Genomic DNA, 19,938 nt, shown 5'->3' on the forward strand with positions numbered 1-19,938 from the left:
AATTTAATGTAATAAAAAGAATTAATTGATAATTAAAATATTGATAACCTTCTTATCATTTTCTTTAGAAAATAAAAAGTGGCAAAGAAAAATAAATAAATAATAATAAATAAAGAGGACCAGTTTTTTTTTTTTTTTTTTTTTTGTTTTTTTAGGAAAAGAAGTTTTTGAAAATAACTTTATTAAAGAAGGTACACGTGTCAGTAGATAAGGGGCCACGTGGGAGCGGTGGATAAGGTTACGACACGCAATAGACATATTTTGGGGTGGAGGGATGGGGTGTGGAATTATTCGATAATTTCACGTTCTTTTTTTATTTATTTATTATTATTTTGTTTATTTATTTATTTCCCATTTTCGTAACCCAAAAGGTAATTATTATGAAATAAAATAAAAACGTTTAAATAATAGGTTCTGTTTCCCCATCTCTAACATAATTGAAATTAAATATTACAAATATAATTGTGAATATAATTTCATAGAACACCCATCAATAATTTTATAATTAAAAATTAGTTAAATAAATAAAAATATTCATACTTTTTTATTTTGCCTTTAAATTTTTAAAAAATTCATTATTACCCTTTAAAACTATTTAATATTTTAAATAAAAATAACTAATACTCTATTTCAAAAATACTAATAAACTTAAAAAATTTATTTATATTCTTAAATTTTTTAAATTTTCATTAAATTTTAAAAATAACTTTACCAAATAGTATAACACTTTAAAAATAGCATACCCTCAACCTCAACCTCTTTAAAAAAAACATTAAAAAGTTATAACCGTTAGTTAGCGTATGAACGGAACGAGTTATTGTTTGCATTTTATAGATCATCATTCGCTTATACCTAACGTATGATTCACTAATTTCCCATTTATCATATTTTTTCCCCCCGTAAATTTAAGAAACTTCAATACCCAAATAATCAAAATCTTTGAAGTTTCTTAAATTCATGTGTGAAAGTGCTTTAAAATGAATATCGAAGGGTAAATGTTGTTTCTTTTCGAGCTATGAATCTCAAGTCGCATCATTCTTTGCTGCCTTTATACCATGAAATTTTGAATCTCCTCACATCCAACCTCGAGTTCATATATCGGAACAAAATTAAAGTGTCTTTTTAATCGAGAGGATATTATGTTTCTCGATTTTGTTATCTACCTCGAGTTCATATGCACCATTTTTTCTTCATATGATCATGCTTTCCTTTTCCTGTTAGCCAATTTTCAATCTATAAGAAGATTTAAAAAGCTACAAGAAAAAGGATCAAAAGACTGCAAAGTTGTGTACTTAATGCTCCAAAAGAAAGGTCTGTGTCATGTCATCCAAAGAATACAATTACATGACTTTGGCTAAAAGAATTGTTCTAAATCAAGAGCCCATTGTTATAATAAGCCAATAGCAACAACAAGGCTCCTCTCCCACCACTCCCAATCCCCAATATTTCTCTATGCCACAAAATCAATTTGATTCATAATTGTTGCCTTCTAAACCCTCACAAAACACCTCATCTCATATCATATCATATCATATCAAAACAACTTGCATTCAATATTTTCTATTTCTCATCTTTCTTTTTTCCTTCTTCCTAGGGATTCATATTCATATCCATATTTATATATCACTACTGATTGTGGTTACCAACCTGCGTGCGACCAATATGCGACAACCTTGATGATGCAAGCAATGGTGCCTCTTCATCGATATTCATGTCGGACGAACCATTTCCACCATTGCCATTGTTGCTGTCTGGCGTGAATATATCGGACGACTTCTTCTCTAACTTCCAGTCCTGTATTAGGCATCAATCAAAGTTCCAGTCAGAAGAATATTGGAGGACTGGTCAAGACAACAACCTGCTGATATTACACAGTAGACGAAAAGGGAAAGCATGTAAAGTTACACTCCTCAATGCTCGTTCCCACACCGATCCCCATGATCATCACCCTCAATAAGGACTTTGAGATTTTTGAGCCTTGAGGGAAATGGAAGTAACAGTCTACTACTTTGTTTTATATAGATAGGAAACAGAAAATATAATACTACCCGGAATCTTCTCCATCAAAAGGGTACAAAAGGAAACGAAAAAGGACAAGAACGTTAGATCCTTTTCAGTGCCACTGCAGTAAGTCATCATTACAAGTATCACCAGGTTAACCCAATACCAATTTATAACCGTAAAGCACAGTTGCCGGAACACTACAACGTATGATATAATGAAAACTTGCAGCAAGCCCTAAATTTAGCATGATATATCTCAATCAATTTTCAAGTTCAAAATATGAGATGTCATTGAGGTAATGTTTGTATCCAGCTCCATTAGTTCAAAATTTAGATCGGAGGACTTTTGTAGTTAACCCTTCGATTGTGTTCTTTAGATTGTGCTCTTCTCTCTCTTATGAATATAAGATGATTTGTTTCCTATAAAAAACAGTTTTCTATTAATTTAACCCAAAAAATTCAGAATGATGAAGGAATCCCATAAACAAGTCGTAAAACAAATACATTCCCACCCAAAACTAAAAAAAATACAATCCATCCAACACTCGGGGATTTGGTTCTTTTCCATCAATACTTTGGGAATTTCAATCTTATACATCTCATTCCATTTAAATCATGAACTAAACCAAGCAGCCGGTAAGGGTTTAGTTCATAATTTCTAAAGCTCCAGAAGGAATTATATTATCGATGAAGACAACACTATGGTGGCAAGAAAATAACAAGAATCATCCCAAATGTATGATACTTGTTCCAGCACCTGTAACTGTAATGTTCTCTGGGTTCCGACAGATTTTAAACGCCTAGTAAAACTCTCACCTTCTGCTACTAACTTATAGCAACAAAAACAGACACAATGGTATGGAAATATGGAACCCTCCCATTGGTCACTAGAGCCTAAATCGATGCTTAAAGGTGGATTGAATGTCTAGATTTCATAAAAATAATTTTTAAAGAACATAAACTAGATTTGACCGAGATAATAATGTTCAACCGCACAACCAACGTAAGAACCAAGGACGTTGACATAAAAGATCTTTCTAGAGAAGCTTGCCAAAGATAAAAGAAACCTCTACTCTCAGCTCTCAAGGACCTGGAAACAGAAAGCCTATAGGAATGTTAGATCTTTCTGAAGTCCACTTGTTGTAGGTGGAATTTATACAAAAGATATTCATTCCAAGAACCCGTCCTTATACACAGCTACTTTCCTTTGTTATGTGGCTAAGTAATACAAACTGGGATATTGAAAGCCATCTTTTTTTCCTGCACTTAAAACCACCCAGTCGTTGGCATAAGCTTTAAACGATTTGCATGTACTTGGTACCAAAAGGGAAATAACACCTTACTTGAACAGGATCTATTCTATAGGTTGTACATTTGTGTCCTCAAAATCTAAACGTCAGAACATGCTTGACTGTATATGGAGCAGCTCTTATGTGGATATCCCTTCAAATGAAGAGCCAGAACCTTGTGGGAGCCAGCTATTGTTGCTATAACTTGGGAATTTGGGTGGGGAGAAATCATAGGATTTTTCTGATACTTAGGTGTTAGGAAGATGTGCGAGGCATTATCAGATTTCTTCGCACTGGTTGATGTCTTACCTCCCCATCTCTCCTAACATAATTTCTGTTTAATCGTTTCCCACTTAAAAAGATTGTCACTTTTAGTACCACATAAAACCTATGGAACATTGCATCAAGCGGAGAAGGGACAAATATAAATTTTAAAAACTGTCATAAGATATAAATATCTGAGAGCCCCAACCTTTATGATTCTGTCTGGAATGCTTTCAGAAGACAATTGAGATGTACGAACATCCTTGACCTTTAAGTAATTATACATGAGGACGCCACACAATGCTGCATTGAGAGAAAGATTGGTAAATTGAAGATCACGTTAAATTAGTAAGACATAATATGAAAAACTCCTCCATTTGACAAGGATTACCAATTGCATAGCCAGTGATATTCAATGCAGTTATTGTAGATTCAGGAAATATAACAGTTGAGAGGGCTATTAGTATCCAGTCCTTGAGAACACCAGCAACTCGAATAGTAACTGCTCCAGTTCTTCCAATTACTAAGAAAATAGAGAAGTTCAATGCCAAGGCACACAGTGCATTGGAAAAAAAGATCCAGAAGTTGAACTGAATTTGAGTAACTTGCATTTCTGGCTTCTCCAACAAGTACCAAGGAACAAAGAGGAAAACAAAACTGCATGTATCAAACACAAAGAGTGAGCAGCCAAATCAATTGACCAGCGTCAAATTAGAATCTAGCTTTTGCACATTTATATTGTTTTCCAATGAAAGATTATTACTACTTGTGATCACACCACAATCTTAAGAATCCATTGACAATGACACACCTACATCCATTCAAGAAGCATCAAACTACACTATACCTGCATGGAGCAATGTAATATAAGCTGGTGATAGGATTCAGAGTCAAGCCCTTCTTTTGTAGAAGGACCTGCGTCAAGACTAGCCTGAGAGCTTCTGCAAAGATACCCGTGACCTGGTAAACCGTACCTACTACATTAAAATGGATCTCTCCATATGAGGAAATGACAACCCCAACACTGATCAGCAACATGTTGCAGAAAACGTCACACCTTAACTTGTCGGTGCCACACACACCAGCCATTAAAAATGTGGCTACTGGCACTGAAATATCAAATTTAAATCTAATTATTTTACATTTATAAGGAGACTCATCCTGGAATTAAGAAAAAAGATAAAGTTAAGCCTCCATACTTAAAGCCTTAAGCATCTGAATGAAGGCCACAGATATGTGTAAGTAGGCAGTGTTGCCAAACCTGAAATATCAATAGTTAGTAATACTGGAACCATTGTGAACATGATACATAATGCACACCTCAAACAGTATGAAATCATTACATTTTTTACTACCTTTACATATTAAAGCCAGTAAGTAACATATGCATAAAACCTTATAATTATGCTAGCTTATGTAATGAAAGAAACAAGAAAATGCTTAATCGTGATACAAGTGAACAAGTTTTCTTGAACTAGAAATAATAAATAAAAAATTCCAACATTATTAGCTATCACAATTAGAACATTATAATTCATGAAACCATTGTATCAGATAAAAATTCATTTACAAAACCTAAAAACAATACCCATCTCTCTTAAATGAGAACTCTTTCAAGAACTATTACAAGAGAACTAGCTTTACAACTTTACTTACCAAAGACTTGATGCAAAAAATGCGCTAATTGGGATGACACACGTTGCATATCTGTCCAACAAGAAAAATATTACACATTAAAAACAGATAATATTGCACACAAAATATTCTGCAAAAATCAATTATACTGCAGTTTTTCATTTCTCAGAGCACTCACACTTCAAAAGTCATTTTGACTGGAGATACAACCTGCGGATTGGGAATCAATATTAATTACTCTAGCCACCAAAATTTGGAAAAGAATAGATTAAATGAGCGAGGGAAATAGGATGAAGTGGGCTATCCAAAACACACAATATCTTTATATTGAAGCATTGCTGCCTGCTGGTAACAACTACTTGTCGGCACAGACTGAAAATTGTGTAGAACTTTCTAATACTTTATTCTGCAAATACTAAAAAGAGGCTACCTCTAAGGAAGACAAAAGTGCCAGTAACTAAAACCCAATTTAACAGCCTTCTCTTTACCAAGGGAATCAAATTGACAAAGAACAACCAGAGAATTGAATAAAGTCCCAAAAACTCATTTACTGAGTTCAGGTAAAACCATACCTTGAACACACGGACAAGAAAGAATGCAACAGCACCAGAAAACCCCATATGAATCATTGTAAGTGTAATAGGCAAAGGAAAATTGAAGTATTTTGGGGAGAGCACCCACTGCAATATCAGAATAGCAAATAGAAATAAGCATCATATGAGAATTATGTAGGAGCTGAAAGCCAACAACTAAGCAGAAAGTATGGTACACTTAAAATTCAGATGGTGAAATTGTTAAGTTACTGATTACTACTTGTACCAGAGTAACAGAACCGAGATAGAGGAAACTGGAACAAAATTAAATCTAATCAGTAAAGAAAAAAAGATGTCGAAATACCTTGTTGTACAAAATAACTCCAGATGATAGCAAAATGTAGATGAAAAGATACAAGTAAGTCAGCACAAGTGGTCTGTTGATCATTTTGGCGAATGAAAACCTTCGCCGGCTGATCTGACAGGCGAGTTCTTCTCTAAAACTAACTTTACCACCTCTGTCTATGATCTGAAGATAGAGGCATCTTCTATCTAGGCTATACAATAGGGTTTATGGGTTAAACCGACAGGCTCAATGTCTACTGTACTGTATATCCATGCAGGACAGCATCTGAAAAGAAAGCCCGTAGTCAAAGAAAAGAATAACCAAATTATCTCTCCCAACAAGAAACCCGCAGATGCATTACATTGTAACCATCGCAAACGCACTGAGAGTTAGGAAGCAACACGATTTGCCAAAATCATCAATCAACCAAGACTAGGATTACGAATCATGAACAAGAACCAAAGTTTGGGCCATAACTCATACGTGATACAAAAGCGATTCAAGCGGGAAACACAAATAAAACCCAAATTCGAGTAGATCTGAAAGAATGCAACAAAAACAAGTGACAGAAATTCAAATGCACACCGCAGGACGCCAAGAAACGCACCACACATCAAAATGCGATGAAAGAAAAAGCGCGTAAGAAAAATAAACTCACCAAAACCAATGGATCGAACCGTACGCGGAAATCTAAAGAAAGAACAACGCACAACAGTAGCGGTAAACCCTACTCGGCGGTGAGAAAGAAGGCGATGCAGTGAGGAAATTTGCGAGAAATCAAAGGGGTCCCAGTACAAAAATGGAAGACCAGAAAGGAGAGAGGAGTGAGAGAGAGAGAGAGAGAGCGTTAATGGCGTCTGGTGTGAAGAACTGACGGATCCGTACGCTGTGAAAAGTGCATTAATGGCTTCTGGATTTCGAAGATACAGAACAGAACACCATACACACACTGTTATGCTTCCAAATCCTTTTCACGGAACGGGACGCTTGTTTTAAGGGTTCTTTTTCGTCTTCTTCTTTCTTTTTGCCAAAATGGACCTTTTAAATACGGAAATTGTTCTTTTAGTCCTGCATTTTACTATAATTTAACTTTCGTCCCTATTTTTCAATATTTTCAAATACAATATATTTTTTTTTTTACTTTTCAATTAGGGCCCCAAACTTTTTAGATTTTTTACTTTTAGTCCTTGTTAAGCTTCCATTAATTTATTTAAAATAATTATGATGTATAACTTTTTAATTAATTTGAGTAGAAATGAAAAATAATTTAATTGTAATTAGTTTAAATTAAATAAAAAAACACTGAACAAATGTATTTGTGAAGACTCTGAACAAATGTATAAAACCCGAGAACCAAAAAGTTTTAATATTTTAAAATGCAACGAAAACTATATCCAAAACCCGAGAACCAAAAAGGTTTTTTTTTTTTTTTTTTTCATTTTAACTTTTATCCTTAAGTTTTGATAAAATTAATTTTTTGGAATGAAATTAACCATTTTTACTTTATTACTAATAAAAAGTTAAATGACGACGAGTTTGATAGGTAAATATTTGAATCCTCTCACCTCGTGATCTAAAAATAATTGGTCATAAATGATATAACGACCTTACCCCAAAATTCCACATGAGAGTTATTTGAAATAAATGGTATTTAAAACATGGACCTAATTTGGTATATGTTACCTATTAAAGTAGTGTAGAGGTTATTTTCATTCTCATATTATTCTCGAAAATGAAAAAATAATTATCTTACCTTAAAATTCAACGTGACAGATATTGGTTGGTATTAACGTTTGACCACCAACTTCATTATTATTTGCTATTAAAGAAGTTTACACGTCAAAGAGAATTTACCTTATAAATCATACGAGTCCAATGAATGAAATTTTGTAAATAGTTGAGAAATTTTATGTTACATAAGCTTGATAAAATACTATAATCATTCAAATTTCATTCCAAATTTAGCCCAAGAACAATAAAGTTAAAATAAACGAGGAAGTTCAATAAAAACGAATCAAAACACGAAACACGAAACATGAAACATGAATGATGTTCTTGATCAATATCTAAGAAAGATGAAGTAAAAGAGAGCCCCATCGAGTACCTTGATAGTAAGGGTTCGGTGTGTTTGGGGACGTCGTCGTCCTCCTCCTCCTCCTCCTCGTCGAAAGTCTTACAAGGTCGAAAACTTAATAACTTATTATGTAGATGGCCCTTCTGATTTAGGCCTAATGAGCCCTAAAGAGACCAGTTTTTGCACTAACATCTTTTCAGCAGCTACCTAAAATGATCGAAACAAAAATAACAGCCAAGTAGGAATCTAAAACTTGAAAGCATGAACCTATTTAGTTTTTAGTTTTCTAAAAAGTGAAAAAAGTAGTTTTTAAATTTTTGTTTTTTCGAGAGAAAACAACGTAAATTTCAAAGGCAAAAAACTAAATACGAAATCGTTATCGAGCACGGTTTTAGTTATATTATTGTTTTTTGTTTACAAAACTATATTTTTCACTTTGTAGATAACAAAGGCAACATACCAGGGGTAACCAAATTCGAATACTTCTAGCATAGTTCTTTCATAGACCAATCATCCTATGCATTATTCATCTATTAGAAAAACAGGGAGGAAGAGGAGCGTCATCAAACCTCAATAATGGGGCTGTTTTTTGGAATATTGCTGGCCAACATGATATTTAGACCGGTCTTTAGCACTAAGAAAAGAGAAACAAATGTATCAGAACGACTAAGAGACGACATGACATCTCGAGTATTCAGACGTCAACACTAGATTCACATATTACCTAACCGACGAGCCATGGTAGATCCTGTATTATCAGATGAACCCCCAAGTAAGGATGTAACGCTCACCGTATTGTTCTGCAAAAATTCAGTTGCAAGATAGCAATGACTATGAGATCAGGATTATTAGCCAATTCGATTCAGTAGCTAAAATTTACAAGTATATGGCAAGATTTGAAAATTTCTAAAAAGAGGGGAAGAGCTTCACTTAAATGTCATTCGTACCAAACTAAAGAACAACTTACAGGCCGTGTGGGGGCAGCTGCATACAAATTCCCAAATTTTGCAGAATTGCAACCAATCCATGCATATATCTACATATTTAAAATGAAATTATAAAAACAAAACAAATATGACAGAAACAAACATCAAGAAACTAAGTGTTGGAATATTTAACACGCTGATTCCGAAAAATTGGGCTGTACTGAAAATGTAACTCAAATGGAAAAATCCAAAGGAATGTTGGAAAAGCCATGGAAAACCTGCTTAGGGAGACGTATTATCTGAAAATGGATGGGGACATCGTTTATGGCTTCACTGAAGCAAGTAACCTGAATACCACCACCATCAAGGTGGTGGTCATCATTGTTGCTACTTGATGGACTAGCAAGTGTCTGTTCTTCTTTTGAAATTTGAGCTTGATATAACATTTTAGGAACCTAAACGAAGAAACTAAAATACTACAATATTAGTCTTACATCACTTTTTTGGAGAAAAATTGCTTACGAAGTTATTGGAAATATAAACTATATACTTATAGGACATGTAACTGCAAAGTTTCTAATAAGGTTCAAGAATATGAGAGTTTCAGCACATTGCAATGTTGAACACATAATCACCAAGTGGATTACAAAGCAGTTAAGACACGAGTAGACAAATGCAAATCCAACCACGGAAACAAATAATTATCATTAGGTTAAATGACTCAAAATGATCATAGTACAAAAATGACAATTTTTGAGCTGAAAAGTGGAATAGCGGAAAACAAGGCAATCACCACTAGACAATCACTTTTAAAGTCATGATGTTGTTTTCTTTTACCCAACCCTCCCACATCAATGATCACTTAGCGGTTACCTGATGGGCTCATGTCAAGCATTAAACCAATGGGACTAGCTACGCTAAGCATGGAGGAGAGGCCAAAACCAAAATAACCTCACAAGGAGGTGTCAAGTCATGGCTAACACACCATTAAGCATAGGCCTTGACCATGTCGCGTGCGTCAACGCTTACTACTAACCTCATAGAGGTTTCCCACATCACCCCAAAGAACTTCACAAGTTGCCGACCAAGTGTGCATCACCTTATTGATAATCTCTCAGTGCCAACGCTAACCTCACAAGACATCGATGAATGCACACAACCTCGCATGTGCATCCATCCATCAAGGAACAAAGACAACCCATGAGTGCACTCTCTTGTATATGACTAACGACACCTACATGCAACCTTTGATGCCTGTGCCTTGTGCACAATGCTTACATGCTAGTTGCTGCCCCCACGTGCATGCCAGCTCCAGTGATTGCCTACCTCACCAGCACCTATACCCAATGTGCACCCTCAAGCATGCCAACTCCAGTTGCCAAACACATCTCAGCCCTGTCACATGTACACCATTTTGACCCAGTCAACTTTCCTTATTTTCTTCTTGTTCTTACTTTATGGAATGTATTTTAGTCCTAGAACGTTTGTAGATAGATTTTGGCGTTTGTTTGTTAGGGATCTGCATAGTCAAAGGGTTCTTAGACCAATTCACTAGGGTGTTCGTATCATTACTCATACTTGCCACATTTTCTGTTCAATTTTTAAAAATCATGCCCACCACTGCTCCATATATAACTCAACAACCATATCAGTTTCCATTACTTGTTTTAATGATAAAATTGGTCATTGGCATATTTGAATCAATTTTAAAGGTCGAAGGCATAAGAGAAACTTTTAAACAATAACAGTACAATTGAAATTGTTGGATGAAAGTCCCACATCGGCTAATTTAGGGATGATCATGGGTTTATAATCAAGGAATAATATCTCCATTGGTTTGAGGCCTTTTGGGGAAGTCCAAAGCAAAGCCACGAGAGCTTATGCTCAAAGTGGACAATATCATACCATTGTGGAGAGTCATGTTCGTCTAACAGAAACTAACCTCAAAGTTCATGGACATTTTGAATAATCTAACATTTTCATTACTTTGGCAGAGTTGCAATGCAAATATTTCCCAAAATTCACTTCCACAACTTTTTTTTTTTTTTTTTTTTTAAATAAGAGATATATACCCACAACTTTTTCCCTTGTTCCTCTTGTTCCTTCCGCAGCAAAGGACGGCACTAATGAAGTTCAACCATAAAATTTCATTTTCTTCTTGAATAAATACCCCATAAGAACAGTCACTTCCACAACTTAGCATGCGATTAATGCCAAACTAAGAGTACATCATATTCAGTGAGCTCCATCTTAATGATATTGCAGAATCATGCTATGCTAAGAGAGCCGCATCTCCATGAAATCAACAAAAATTCAAATAAAACAACGAACAGAATGAATTTTCAGATAAATTTAGAAAGAAAAACAACTCGTTAAATCACTCGATCTTGGAGAAGCAATTAGAGTAGAGTAAAAAACTACCACAGGCGGCAAAAACTACAACAAACACAATATGGAAAACAAGGCATCCAAGTTCAAAAAGCAGAAATTGAGAACAAACCTTGAGGGAGATTGAAATGGAGAGAAACTGAGCTAGAGAGAAAAATCGAACGCAATGAAGAGCCGAGAGAGAAGACCCATAAGAGAGCGAAAGAAAAATTAAGCTAAATTACAAAAAGAAAAAACTTGAAATTTCTTTTTAAAAAAAAATAAAAAAAAAATAATTAAAAAAAATTAAAAAAAAACCTTTATTCTCCCAAATAATTTCTATATTATTATTATATTTATGAAATTATTCAAAATTATTTAAAATATTGTAATTGAAATAAATCATGGATATGTATTTTTTAAAATATTTTATTAAAGGTTAATCACAATTTTGAAATTTTTAGAAGAAAATAATATATTTTTTTTTAATTAAATGGCAAAATTTAGAGGTAATTAATTTAGTATTTAAAAAAAAAAAAAAATCAAGGTAGTGGCATTTCTGTAATTTCACGTAGAAAATTTTAGTGGCATTTTTGTAAATTTTCACGAAAGCTTTGGTTTTCTTCGGTGGTGAAAAAAAAAATCCCTTCTGTCTTCGGCGTCGCCCCATTTTCCGATTCTCTCTTTTTTCCTGTTTCGCTCAATCTCGCCCATTGTCGCGGTTCGGCTGGAACAGAAAATCAGATCTCCTTTTAGCTTCTCAATTTGGTAATCGTATTTAGTTGATTCTTGGTTTAGTGGATTTGTAACTTGTTTCATACGATCTTGTGTTTTAGGATGTTTACATCTTCTTTGGGATTGTTTCTCTCATCTTCTACTGAAGCTCATTGGCAGTAATTGGCATAGCATATGAGGAATTTATTCACTTTTTTGTCATTTTGATTGCAATGATCAGATAAATGAGCTTTATCCAGCTAGGAATTTGTTAAGTAGTTGAAATCCTGTTCAATTAGGTGCTTTCTGATTACTAGAATGTTATACTTCTTTAGCAGTATGAATCTTCAATCGGTGGATCAGACAAAGAAAATCTGGTCAAATTTAATCAAATATTAGGAACTTAAAGTCAAATTCAAACTTCACTTCATTTTCTTTCGGCAAATTTTAGAATATCCTTGTTTGGAACTAGAATTTATTGAATGAAATGGATTATTGATAAATTTACTTTAAGTGTTGATTTTCTTTCATCATGCTTTGCAATGTATTTGCAAATGTGGGGGAATTAGACGGTTTGTTTATTTCAACTTTGTCTCAACGTTGCATTTTCTCGATATTTTTCCCCCTTTATTTTCCATAGATGTGCTGTTTGAACATGTTTATGTATAGCATATTGAAAAGCATTAACAAAAATTTGTTGTTATTATTGGATAGTGTGGTGTTAAATTTTCAATTTTATTGTTTGAGGTGGTGGTTATATTAATGGCCTAAAATTGTAGAACATTAAGGTGTCCCAGCTTTCCTTTCTATAAATTGTTGGAAATTTCACTCAAGTTTTCAATTCATAATGTCCCAATTTGAGACTGTATGAAGAATATATTTCTGTCAGATAACCAAAAACTGAATTGAGTTGAACAGTTTCTTGTCGAGGGAACATTCGTACTAATGTCTGAAGAATATATTTTGTTTTGCCCTATACTGATTGAATATGCATTATGATAGAAATTTTTTATGTGCTATTATAGGAATTTGGTTGGAACATGGATGGAGAAATCCCCAACATAAAGAGATGGGTAGTTTTGTATCCCGTCTATATTAATTCAAAGAAGACAATAGCTGAAGGAAGACGTATCGGTGTTAGCAAAGCATGTGAGAATCCAACGTGTGCTGAGATTGGTGATTGCTGCAGTCATCTCAAACTGCCCTTTGCTATTGAGGTTTTCTGGCAATGATCTGTCATTGATTAAATCTTCCCTTCCTATTAATTTTTGTTCTCCCTGCTGTTTGTTTGGATTGAAGTTAGCTGCATCCTGCGTCGAGTTTATATGAGACTATGATCATTGATAGAATACGTTAATTCATGTTCTGAGCATTCCTGCAGATTGATAAAGCTTATCCTCGTGATTTCATGCAACGAGGGAGAGTGCGGGTTCTGCTGAAGAAGGAGGATGGAACTCTGTCAAATCCAGCTATTCCTTCCAGTAAGACTTGTACTTGTCTCTTTGGACCCGTTTTATCCCTTGGGAAAAAAAAAATAGCTGTCTGTTTCCGATTAATATTGAAATAGTTATCTGTTTTTCATTAACAAAGTTATAATAAGCTATGAATCAAAGATATACTTATTAACTAAAGAAAAATACTGCTTCTAAATAATTTCTTTCGACATTCTACACGTTTATGAAAATGAGAACTTGCCCTCCAGTTTGATTGAAACACCTATGTCTTGTAGGAAGCATAGAATCAATTTGAGAATTCTGTTTGAAGCTCATTTCAAATCGAAAGTGGTAACAAAGCAGTGCTATTAGGTCTTGAACTTTAATAGATTGTTAAACTTTCTATTTTGTATCCAGTAGGTTTCTAAACTTTCAATCTCGTTTCTATTTTGTATCCAGTAGGTTTCTAAACTTTCAATCTCGTGTACAATAGGTCCTTAATTTTTTTATTTTATGTCAAATAGGTTCCCTAAATTTTTAATGTTAATGACTTATTATACATTTTCTAAAATCTATCATACAAAAGTTCAAAATTTAGGGTCATATTCAAAACGAAACTTAATTTTATATCATATAGATCTATTAATTTATTCCTATTAGATGCAAGATTGAAATTCATGAATCTATTAAACATGAAATTATTAGACACATTTTAGGGTTTAGAAACTTGGGAGAAAACCCATAATTTAACCTAAAAGTATCTTATTCCCCTTTTGAGTTCTTATTGTCAATGGGAATACCCTAATGATTACAACTTTACATATGAGGTATGTGGCTATATTGCAGGAAAACAACTGATGCTTCGTATAGCCGAACTTGTTCCTAGACATCCTGGAAGGATAAAGAAGCAGGAGCCTGCATCATCATCAACTGCAGGACCTTCAAAAGGCAAGGGTGGAAGAAAGAAGAAATAATTACATTATGTAATTGCAAGAACCAGATTGTTAGCAACCAGGCAAGCAGTTTCATATTTAGGTCTTATTTCTTAATTCTTATCAACCTTTGAGTATTGGCGCTCTGCCCCAGCCCCCATCCGAAACGAAAACTACACAGTGGGTTTGTTTTGAACAATTTTGTAAAATAGTGGATCATGGAGTTTTACTGAGATGAATTTGCTGATAGGAGAAACGGATTATGGATGAGAATTAAGTTGAATGATCCACTCTTTTGCTTAAACTCCTTCGAGATTGCCCGTCTTTGAATATGATTTCCAGGTTTCGAGATTGAAAAATGTGGAATCTGGAAATATGAAAGTATTGAGATCTTTGCTTATAATCTTATCAACAAACAGACTTGAAACTCTTTCCAGGTTTTGTGAAGGTCAAGTTGTTTGTCATCTTCAGATTATTCAACATGAATTGGAGCTGTTCTTAGTGCACAGATACCTTCTTTTATTCATATTGAACTTTTCGTGGGTTATTTTATGCCTAGTTTTTTGAGTTGATGCTTTCACATGACTATTGTGTGAGAATTGGGGCTTGAAAGACCAACGTAACTTAGGGTGCCATTGTTGTTATTTAACTCACAATTTGTAGCTAACTTGAAAATGTTGAAGCCATAAAAAAAATTACAGGTTTTTTAACTTTGTTGAATGATTTTAATTATTTTTGTGTCCGTAGTTTGTTGTGTTATTTGTAATCTTTGAGTGCTGAGAATCTTTTGATAATTTACTCGCCTCTTTGATAACGTTTTGGTTCTTTTACGATATTGTTAATATGACTCGTACCAAGGAAAAAAATTATACACTGTTGGAGTAATAGAATCGTCAAGTCTCGTGGTCAAGGATTTGTGAGCTTCTTCGGGTCTTGGAGATCGTTCAATGATTCAATTCTTTTGGCTATTGATGATGAAGGATTGAAGCGATGTGAAAGTCGAAAATGAATCACGAGGACGATGGAGATGGATAAAAACATGATATAGGAGAGAGAGAGGATTTACGGTAAAACAGAAGAGACACCAATCCACATTAGCCCATTTTTTAACCGATACATAACTCTCGTATTTGGAATGAAGAGAATATTTTCCTTCATTTTGAATGACGCGGGAAACAATGGCTATAGAAGATGATGACGGTGCTGGAACAAGGTACAAATATTATTAAATATTAAATCATTTCATTATCGACTAACTATGGTTAAATATGAATCAAACCCTTTAATAAAATTATTTTTTAAATCTGGAAGTCTAAAATGACTATAAAAAAAGGAATTCAAAATATTACAATATTTTTGTGTGTGTATGGAAGCAGGGGCAAAAAGGTAATTATGCTAATCATGGTTAATTTCCTGCTCATATTGAAAGAACATTTGAGATAGGATTGTTTGTCAAATGACAGAAACACCCCTGGGCTTTTTGTTCGAAGCTAAGACAAACCTCCTGCAAGAAAAACTACTCTCATTCCAGTACCTTCCAAGATTTGGAGCGTATAAAACAACGCCAACAGAATAAACAGATTTCAAAAATCCCAAATCAAATTTTCAAAGAAGAAGAGAAAACGCCAGAGTGAGGAGCAGAATCGTCGATCATGGCGTCGGAGTCTTCTACCCAGGCCTACGGCGAGCCCTCGTATTGGGACAATCGCTATTCCAACGAATCTGGCCCCTTTGATTGGTACCAGAAGTATCACTCCTTAGCGCCACTGATCAATCTCTATGTCTCTCGCCATCATCGCATCCTCGCCGTTGGATGCGGCAACTCAGGTTTCTTCTCCTTCTCCATGTCCGCCTTTTTTGGATTGATTCTTCTGTACCAGATCTGTTAGTTTTCGACTATGTTTTGTATGAAAGAGGCGTTTGTTAGGATTACTTGTGGTTTTTGTTGCAGCATTTAGCGAAGGCATGGTCGATGATGGCTATGAGGATGTGATCAATGTTGATATATCCTCTGTTGTGATCGAAGCAATGCAGAAGAAGTACTGTAATTGTCCGCAGCTGAAATGTACGTTTCTTGCTTCATTTTTGTTTTAATTTCCGTTTTATCAATTTTCGTGTTTTGAGAGGGGATATTTGGCTTATGGTTTTATGGAGCCTGGTTAGCGTAGTTTGGAATTAGGAGACCTAGTTTGTATCTAGATTGTGGAGAAGAACGAGCTGCGGTAATTTATTCTTTACTTGTATACTTCAGCCTTTGGTGTGTGAGTTTACGTAAGTTTGATTCATATACTCGAGCTATACGAACTTAATTTGTGAGCCAAATGCCCCGAGTTCTTTCCCTCTGTACTCCTTACAAAGAAATATTCGAACTACATTCTGTTTCTATATGATGTTGAATTATATTATCTATATATCATTTTGTACTGGATTATACAGTACACGATGTAAGTTTTGAAATTTAATTCGTGATTAAAGTATTCATCTATGTTCATTTTAATCAAACAGATGTGAAAATGGATGTTCGTGATATGAGTGCATTTGAAACATGTTCTTTCGACACTGTTCTTGACAAAGGTGTAGTACTCCATGTATATGATCCGTACATTGTTGTCTTGCTTTTCTATTGTGTGTGCACATGAGTGTGTTGTTTTCCAATTTTCTCTCCTCAACATTTTGATTGTTTCTATGTGATGTTTCCAGGGACCCTAGACTCTCTATTGGTGAGTGTCGAGCGTTTTAATATGTTTATTTTTTCTACGTTAATATCTTATGGGTAACTTTTAATTTTAGTGCGGAAATAATTCACGACAAAATGCAACTAAAATGCTTGATGAAGTTTGGAGGTAAACCGCAACAATGGACTATATGATTATCTTTCAGTTCTTCATTTTTATGTATAAATTTTCTTTCTTGATCTGTTCACTACATATTGAAGCAGTTGATGACAAAATATAGGGTCCTCAAGGAGAATGGAGTTTATATTTTGGTAAATTCTGTAGTTATTACTCTTCCCTGTTTCCTTATATTTGTTTGTTAATGTTATATGCAAGGATTAATCATTGTGTTTTGCTTCGAATCTGCAGGTTACATATGGAGCTCCCTCGTATCGACTAAGTCTACTGAGACGTACTTTCTCATTGATAAAGCTTCATGTCATAGGTTTGGTCAAAACTAAATTTAAGTTATTTAGTGCTTTTAAGTCACTACAATCTGCATTTTTAGTCTATTTATTTCATTTTGGAGTTCAACGACAGCTGCACGGGCATATTCGGGGCCTATGCCCCTTGTGTTGTCTCCGTTCCACACAATGTCCTTACTTTTTGCAGGAGGTTTTATGGTCAAAATATTTATACCTAAATTTTTTAGGCATTCAAACTTGTTATGATATGTGATCTATTTGTTCCATATTTAAAAACAAAAAATCGTTTTTACGATCCAAGGAACTCGTATGCGCAGCTTTGGTGAGTAGCTTGTGCTGCTTAGTTTACATTTATAAACTATGTAGACCTTGTGGAAGCATCAGTTCTTTGCCCTCCTTAGCAGATGCTTAGAGAGAAAGAAAGACTTCATCGCTTTTCAAACACCTGTAATAGTTTCCTCTGATGTCATCCTCATCTCTTATTGACATCTTGCAGAGAAACTTATTTCAGAGAAAAGAACTGACCCTCCAAAATGGGACCTGTTGAAACCTGTTCCATGTGATAACGACGTAAGGGTACTCGATACTGTGCTCGGGCAGAATCCTGATGTCCACTATATATACATCTGTACTAAGGTTAGCATTCCCCTTTCAGTCGGCTGTTTCTAATAAAGCTAGAAAAGAACACCCTCCCCCCACTACTGTTGGAAGATGCATAAATTTTTGTCTTCGAGGTTAGTTTTCGTTTTAGCTGTGATCGTTTGGATTCGACTTTCTTGAACTTTCAGGATAGTTCTTTGAAGCCGGACCAAAAGCAGGATCTTGCTGTTGAGTGAGGGAAGGACCTGATAAAAGGCCAGTGTTTTCCTTTTAACTAAAATGTAGGAGTTCGTTGCAGTATTTTCGTTCAGTTAACATGATAGTAATTGAAGCATCACTTTTCTTACTGCATTTGATCAATAGCTCATCTTTGACGCCAACCTTCACATTCTCATGACTTTGTATTCCATTTGATCACATTTTAGATAGAGCTCAATGCACATGATGTGTGAAAAGTACGACACATGGATTTATATCTTGGATTGTGTTTACTTGATTTTTGGGTAGATGGATTTGAACTGAGTTCACATGCTTGCTAGTAGATAGATTTAGACTGAGGTCACATGCTTTCATCAGTTGCTAGTAGATAGATTTAGACTGAGGTCACATACTTTAATCAGTTGAGCTATGCTGGTCATTTTTAACAAGTGGGTAGAGAAATTTGAATTGAGGTCCGACGCTTTAATCAGTTGAGTTATGTTAGTCTTTTTAACAAGTAGGATGAGAGATTTGGATGGATGTCATATGCCATAATCAATTGAGGTATGCTCGATTGACTATTTAACTTCAAAAGTACGACAATGAATTTATATCTTGGATTGTGTAACACTTGATTTTTGGTAGATGGAATTAAATTGAAATCATGTGCTTTACTCCGTTGCTAGTAGATAAATTTAGACTGAGGTCTCATGTTTTAATCAGTTGAGCTATGCTGGTCATTTTTAACAAGTGAGTAGAGAAATTTGAATTGAGGTCTGATGCTTTATTAATCAGTCGAATTATGTTAGTCTTTTTTAACAAGTAGGAAGAGAGATTTGGATTGAGGTCATATGCCTTAATCAATTGAGGTATGCTCGATTGACTATTTAACTTGTATTAGTACTTAAATGTACGGTTTGTAATATGAGCGGTAGTTAATTAATTTTGGATAATTGGAGTTCATAATGTGGCTGGCTACACATGAATCTACTTGCTAATTCATGAAATTACTTAGGTCTTGTTTATTCATAGCTTCTTTTTTTAGTTTCATGTTTTTTAAATTTATGCTTCTTTTATCCCAATTTTATTTTTTAGTATAATTTTTACATTTATTGAAAATAAAAACAAGTTTTTATGAACTCAATATCTCCTTAATAATTGATTTAAACCAAACATATAACCATTACTTCCATTTATGGTTTTTGTTATTATTATTATTATTATTTTATTGTTGTCTATTTTATATCAATGTTTTAAAAAATTAAGTTAAGTTTTGAAAAAAAAAATATTAAAAACTTAAAAAGTAAAAATCTAAACTCCTATTTAATAATCACTCAAGTCTCATTTAAAAATTTGTATCTTTTTGTCACAATAATTTAATCATAATTTTAAGTTATACAATCATTTAAATTATTAGTCAAATTAAAAAAAAAATTAAAACCTATTTTTTTCTTTAGTTTTAAAAATTTTGGTTAGATTTTAAAG

At 34.1% G+C, this 19,938-nt stretch overlaps 4 protein-coding genes across 5 annotated transcripts; 2 read left to right on the top strand and 2 right to left on the bottom strand.

Moving 5' to 3' along the window:
- Positions 1–1,270: 1,270 nt before the first annotated feature.
- On the bottom strand, positions 1,271–7,047 carry LOC111791449 (putative sugar phosphate/phosphate translocator At3g17430). The gene is made up of 10 exons (XM_023672801.2): positions 6,729–7,047; positions 6,089–6,355; positions 5,764–5,871; positions 5,370–5,401; positions 5,213–5,263; positions 4,756–4,817; positions 4,404–4,665; positions 3,948–4,213; positions 3,765–3,859; positions 1,271–1,794 (listed from the first exon to the last, which is right to left on the bottom strand). The coding sequence occupies exons 2-10, from the start codon at positions 6,170–6,172 to the stop codon at positions 1,627–1,629; spliced, it is 1,128 nt and encodes a 375-aa protein (XP_023528569.2). The 5' UTR covers positions 6,173–6,355; positions 6,729–7,047; the 3' UTR covers positions 1,271–1,626.
- A 945-nt stretch (positions 7,048–7,992) lies between these two features.
- LOC111790008 (proteasome assembly chaperone) lies at positions 7,993–11,692 on the bottom strand. 2 transcript variants are annotated; one of them, XM_023670767.2, is made up of 7 exons: positions 11,571–11,674; positions 10,349–10,465; positions 9,349–9,538; positions 9,112–9,180; positions 8,869–8,944; positions 8,714–8,778; positions 7,993–8,351 (listed from the first exon to the last, which is right to left on the bottom strand). In XM_023670767.2, the coding sequence occupies exons 3-7, from the start codon at positions 9,514–9,516 to the stop codon at positions 8,271–8,273; spliced, it is 459 nt and encodes a 152-aa protein (XP_023526535.1). In that variant the 5' UTR covers positions 9,517–9,538; positions 10,349–10,465; positions 11,571–11,674; the 3' UTR covers positions 7,993–8,270. The 2 variants fall into 2 exon arrangements, with proteins under 2 accessions (XP_023526535.1, XP_023526532.1); XM_023670764.2 differs by lacking the exon at positions 10,349–10,465 and having other exon boundaries at positions 11,571–11,692.
- A 373-nt stretch (positions 11,693–12,065) lies between these two features.
- Positions 12,066–14,820, top strand: LOC111789713 (signal recognition particle 19 kDa protein, putative / SRP19). Its single transcript, XM_023670382.2, has 4 exons — positions 12,066–12,205; positions 13,177–13,368; positions 13,533–13,632; positions 14,431–14,820. The coding sequence occupies exons 2-4, from the start codon at positions 13,192–13,194 to the stop codon at positions 14,556–14,558; spliced, it is 405 nt and encodes a 134-aa protein (XP_023526150.2). The 5' UTR covers positions 12,066–12,205; positions 13,177–13,191; the 3' UTR covers positions 14,559–14,820.
- A 1,188-nt stretch (positions 14,821–16,008) lies between these two features.
- Positions 16,009–18,732, top strand: LOC111789751 (S-adenosyl-L-methionine-dependent methyltransferases superfamily protein). The gene is made up of 9 exons (XM_023670432.2): positions 16,009–16,343; positions 16,468–16,581; positions 17,022–17,090; positions 17,217–17,236; positions 17,307–17,359; positions 17,472–17,502; positions 17,600–17,675; positions 18,152–18,291; positions 18,444–18,732. The coding sequence occupies exons 1-9, from the start codon at positions 16,169–16,171 to the stop codon at positions 18,489–18,491; spliced, it is 726 nt and encodes a 241-aa protein (XP_023526200.2). The 5' UTR covers positions 16,009–16,168; the 3' UTR covers positions 18,492–18,732.
- The last annotated feature ends 1,206 nt before the right edge of the window (positions 18,733–19,938 follow it).

This window comes from Cucurbita pepo, chromosome 3 (genome assembly GCF_057944985.1).
Source record: "Cucurbita pepo subsp. pepo isolate OVF chromosome 3, ASM5794498v1, whole genome shotgun sequence".
Taxonomy (NCBI): Eukaryota; Viridiplantae; Streptophyta; class Magnoliopsida; order Cucurbitales; family Cucurbitaceae; genus Cucurbita; species Cucurbita pepo.

Coding starts and splice junctions, on each gene's coding strand:
- LOC111791449 (XM_023672801.2), bottom strand. CDS start 6,172: ATGATCAACAGACCACTTGTGCTGACTTACTTGTATCTTTTCATCTAC. Junction 5,872..6,088: donor GAGTTATTTTGTACAACAAG/GTATTTCGACAT, acceptor CTGATATTGCAG/TGGGTGCTCTCCCCAAAATA. Junction 5,264..5,369: donor GTCAAAATGACTTTTGAAGT/GTGAGTGCTCTG, acceptor CTTGTTGGACAG/ATATGCAACGTGTGTCATCC.
- LOC111790008 (XM_023670764.2), bottom strand. CDS start 9,516: ATGTTATATCAAGCTCAAATTTCAAAAGAAGAACAGACACTTGCTAGT. Junction 8,779..8,868: donor TACCATGGCTCGTCGGTTAG/GTAATATGTGAA, acceptor CTCTTTTCTTAG/TGCTAAAGACCGGTCTAAAT. Junction 8,352..8,713: donor AAAACAGCCCCATTATTGAG/GTTTGATGACGC, acceptor CGATCATTTTAG/GTAGCTGCTGAAAAGATGTT.
- LOC111789751 (XM_023670432.2), top strand. CDS start 16,169: ATGGCGTCGGAGTCTTCTACCCAGGCCTACGGCGAGCCCTCGTATTGG. Junction 16,344..16,467: donor CGTTGGATGCGGCAACTCAG/GTTTCTTCTCCT, acceptor TTTTTGTTGCAG/CATTTAGCGAAGGCATGGTC. Junction 16,582..17,021: donor TAATTGTCCGCAGCTGAAAT/GTACGTTTCTTG, acceptor TTAATCAAACAG/ATGTGAAAATGGATGTTCGT.
- LOC111789713 (XM_023670382.2), top strand. CDS start 13,192: ATGGATGGAGAAATCCCCAACATAAAGAGATGGGTAGTTTTGTATCCC. Junction 13,369..13,532: donor AACTGCCCTTTGCTATTGAG/GTTTTCTGGCAA, acceptor GCATTCCTGCAG/ATTGATAAAGCTTATCCTCG. Junction 13,633..14,430: donor AAATCCAGCTATTCCTTCCA/GTAAGACTTGTA, acceptor GCTATATTGCAG/GAAAACAACTGATGCTTCGT.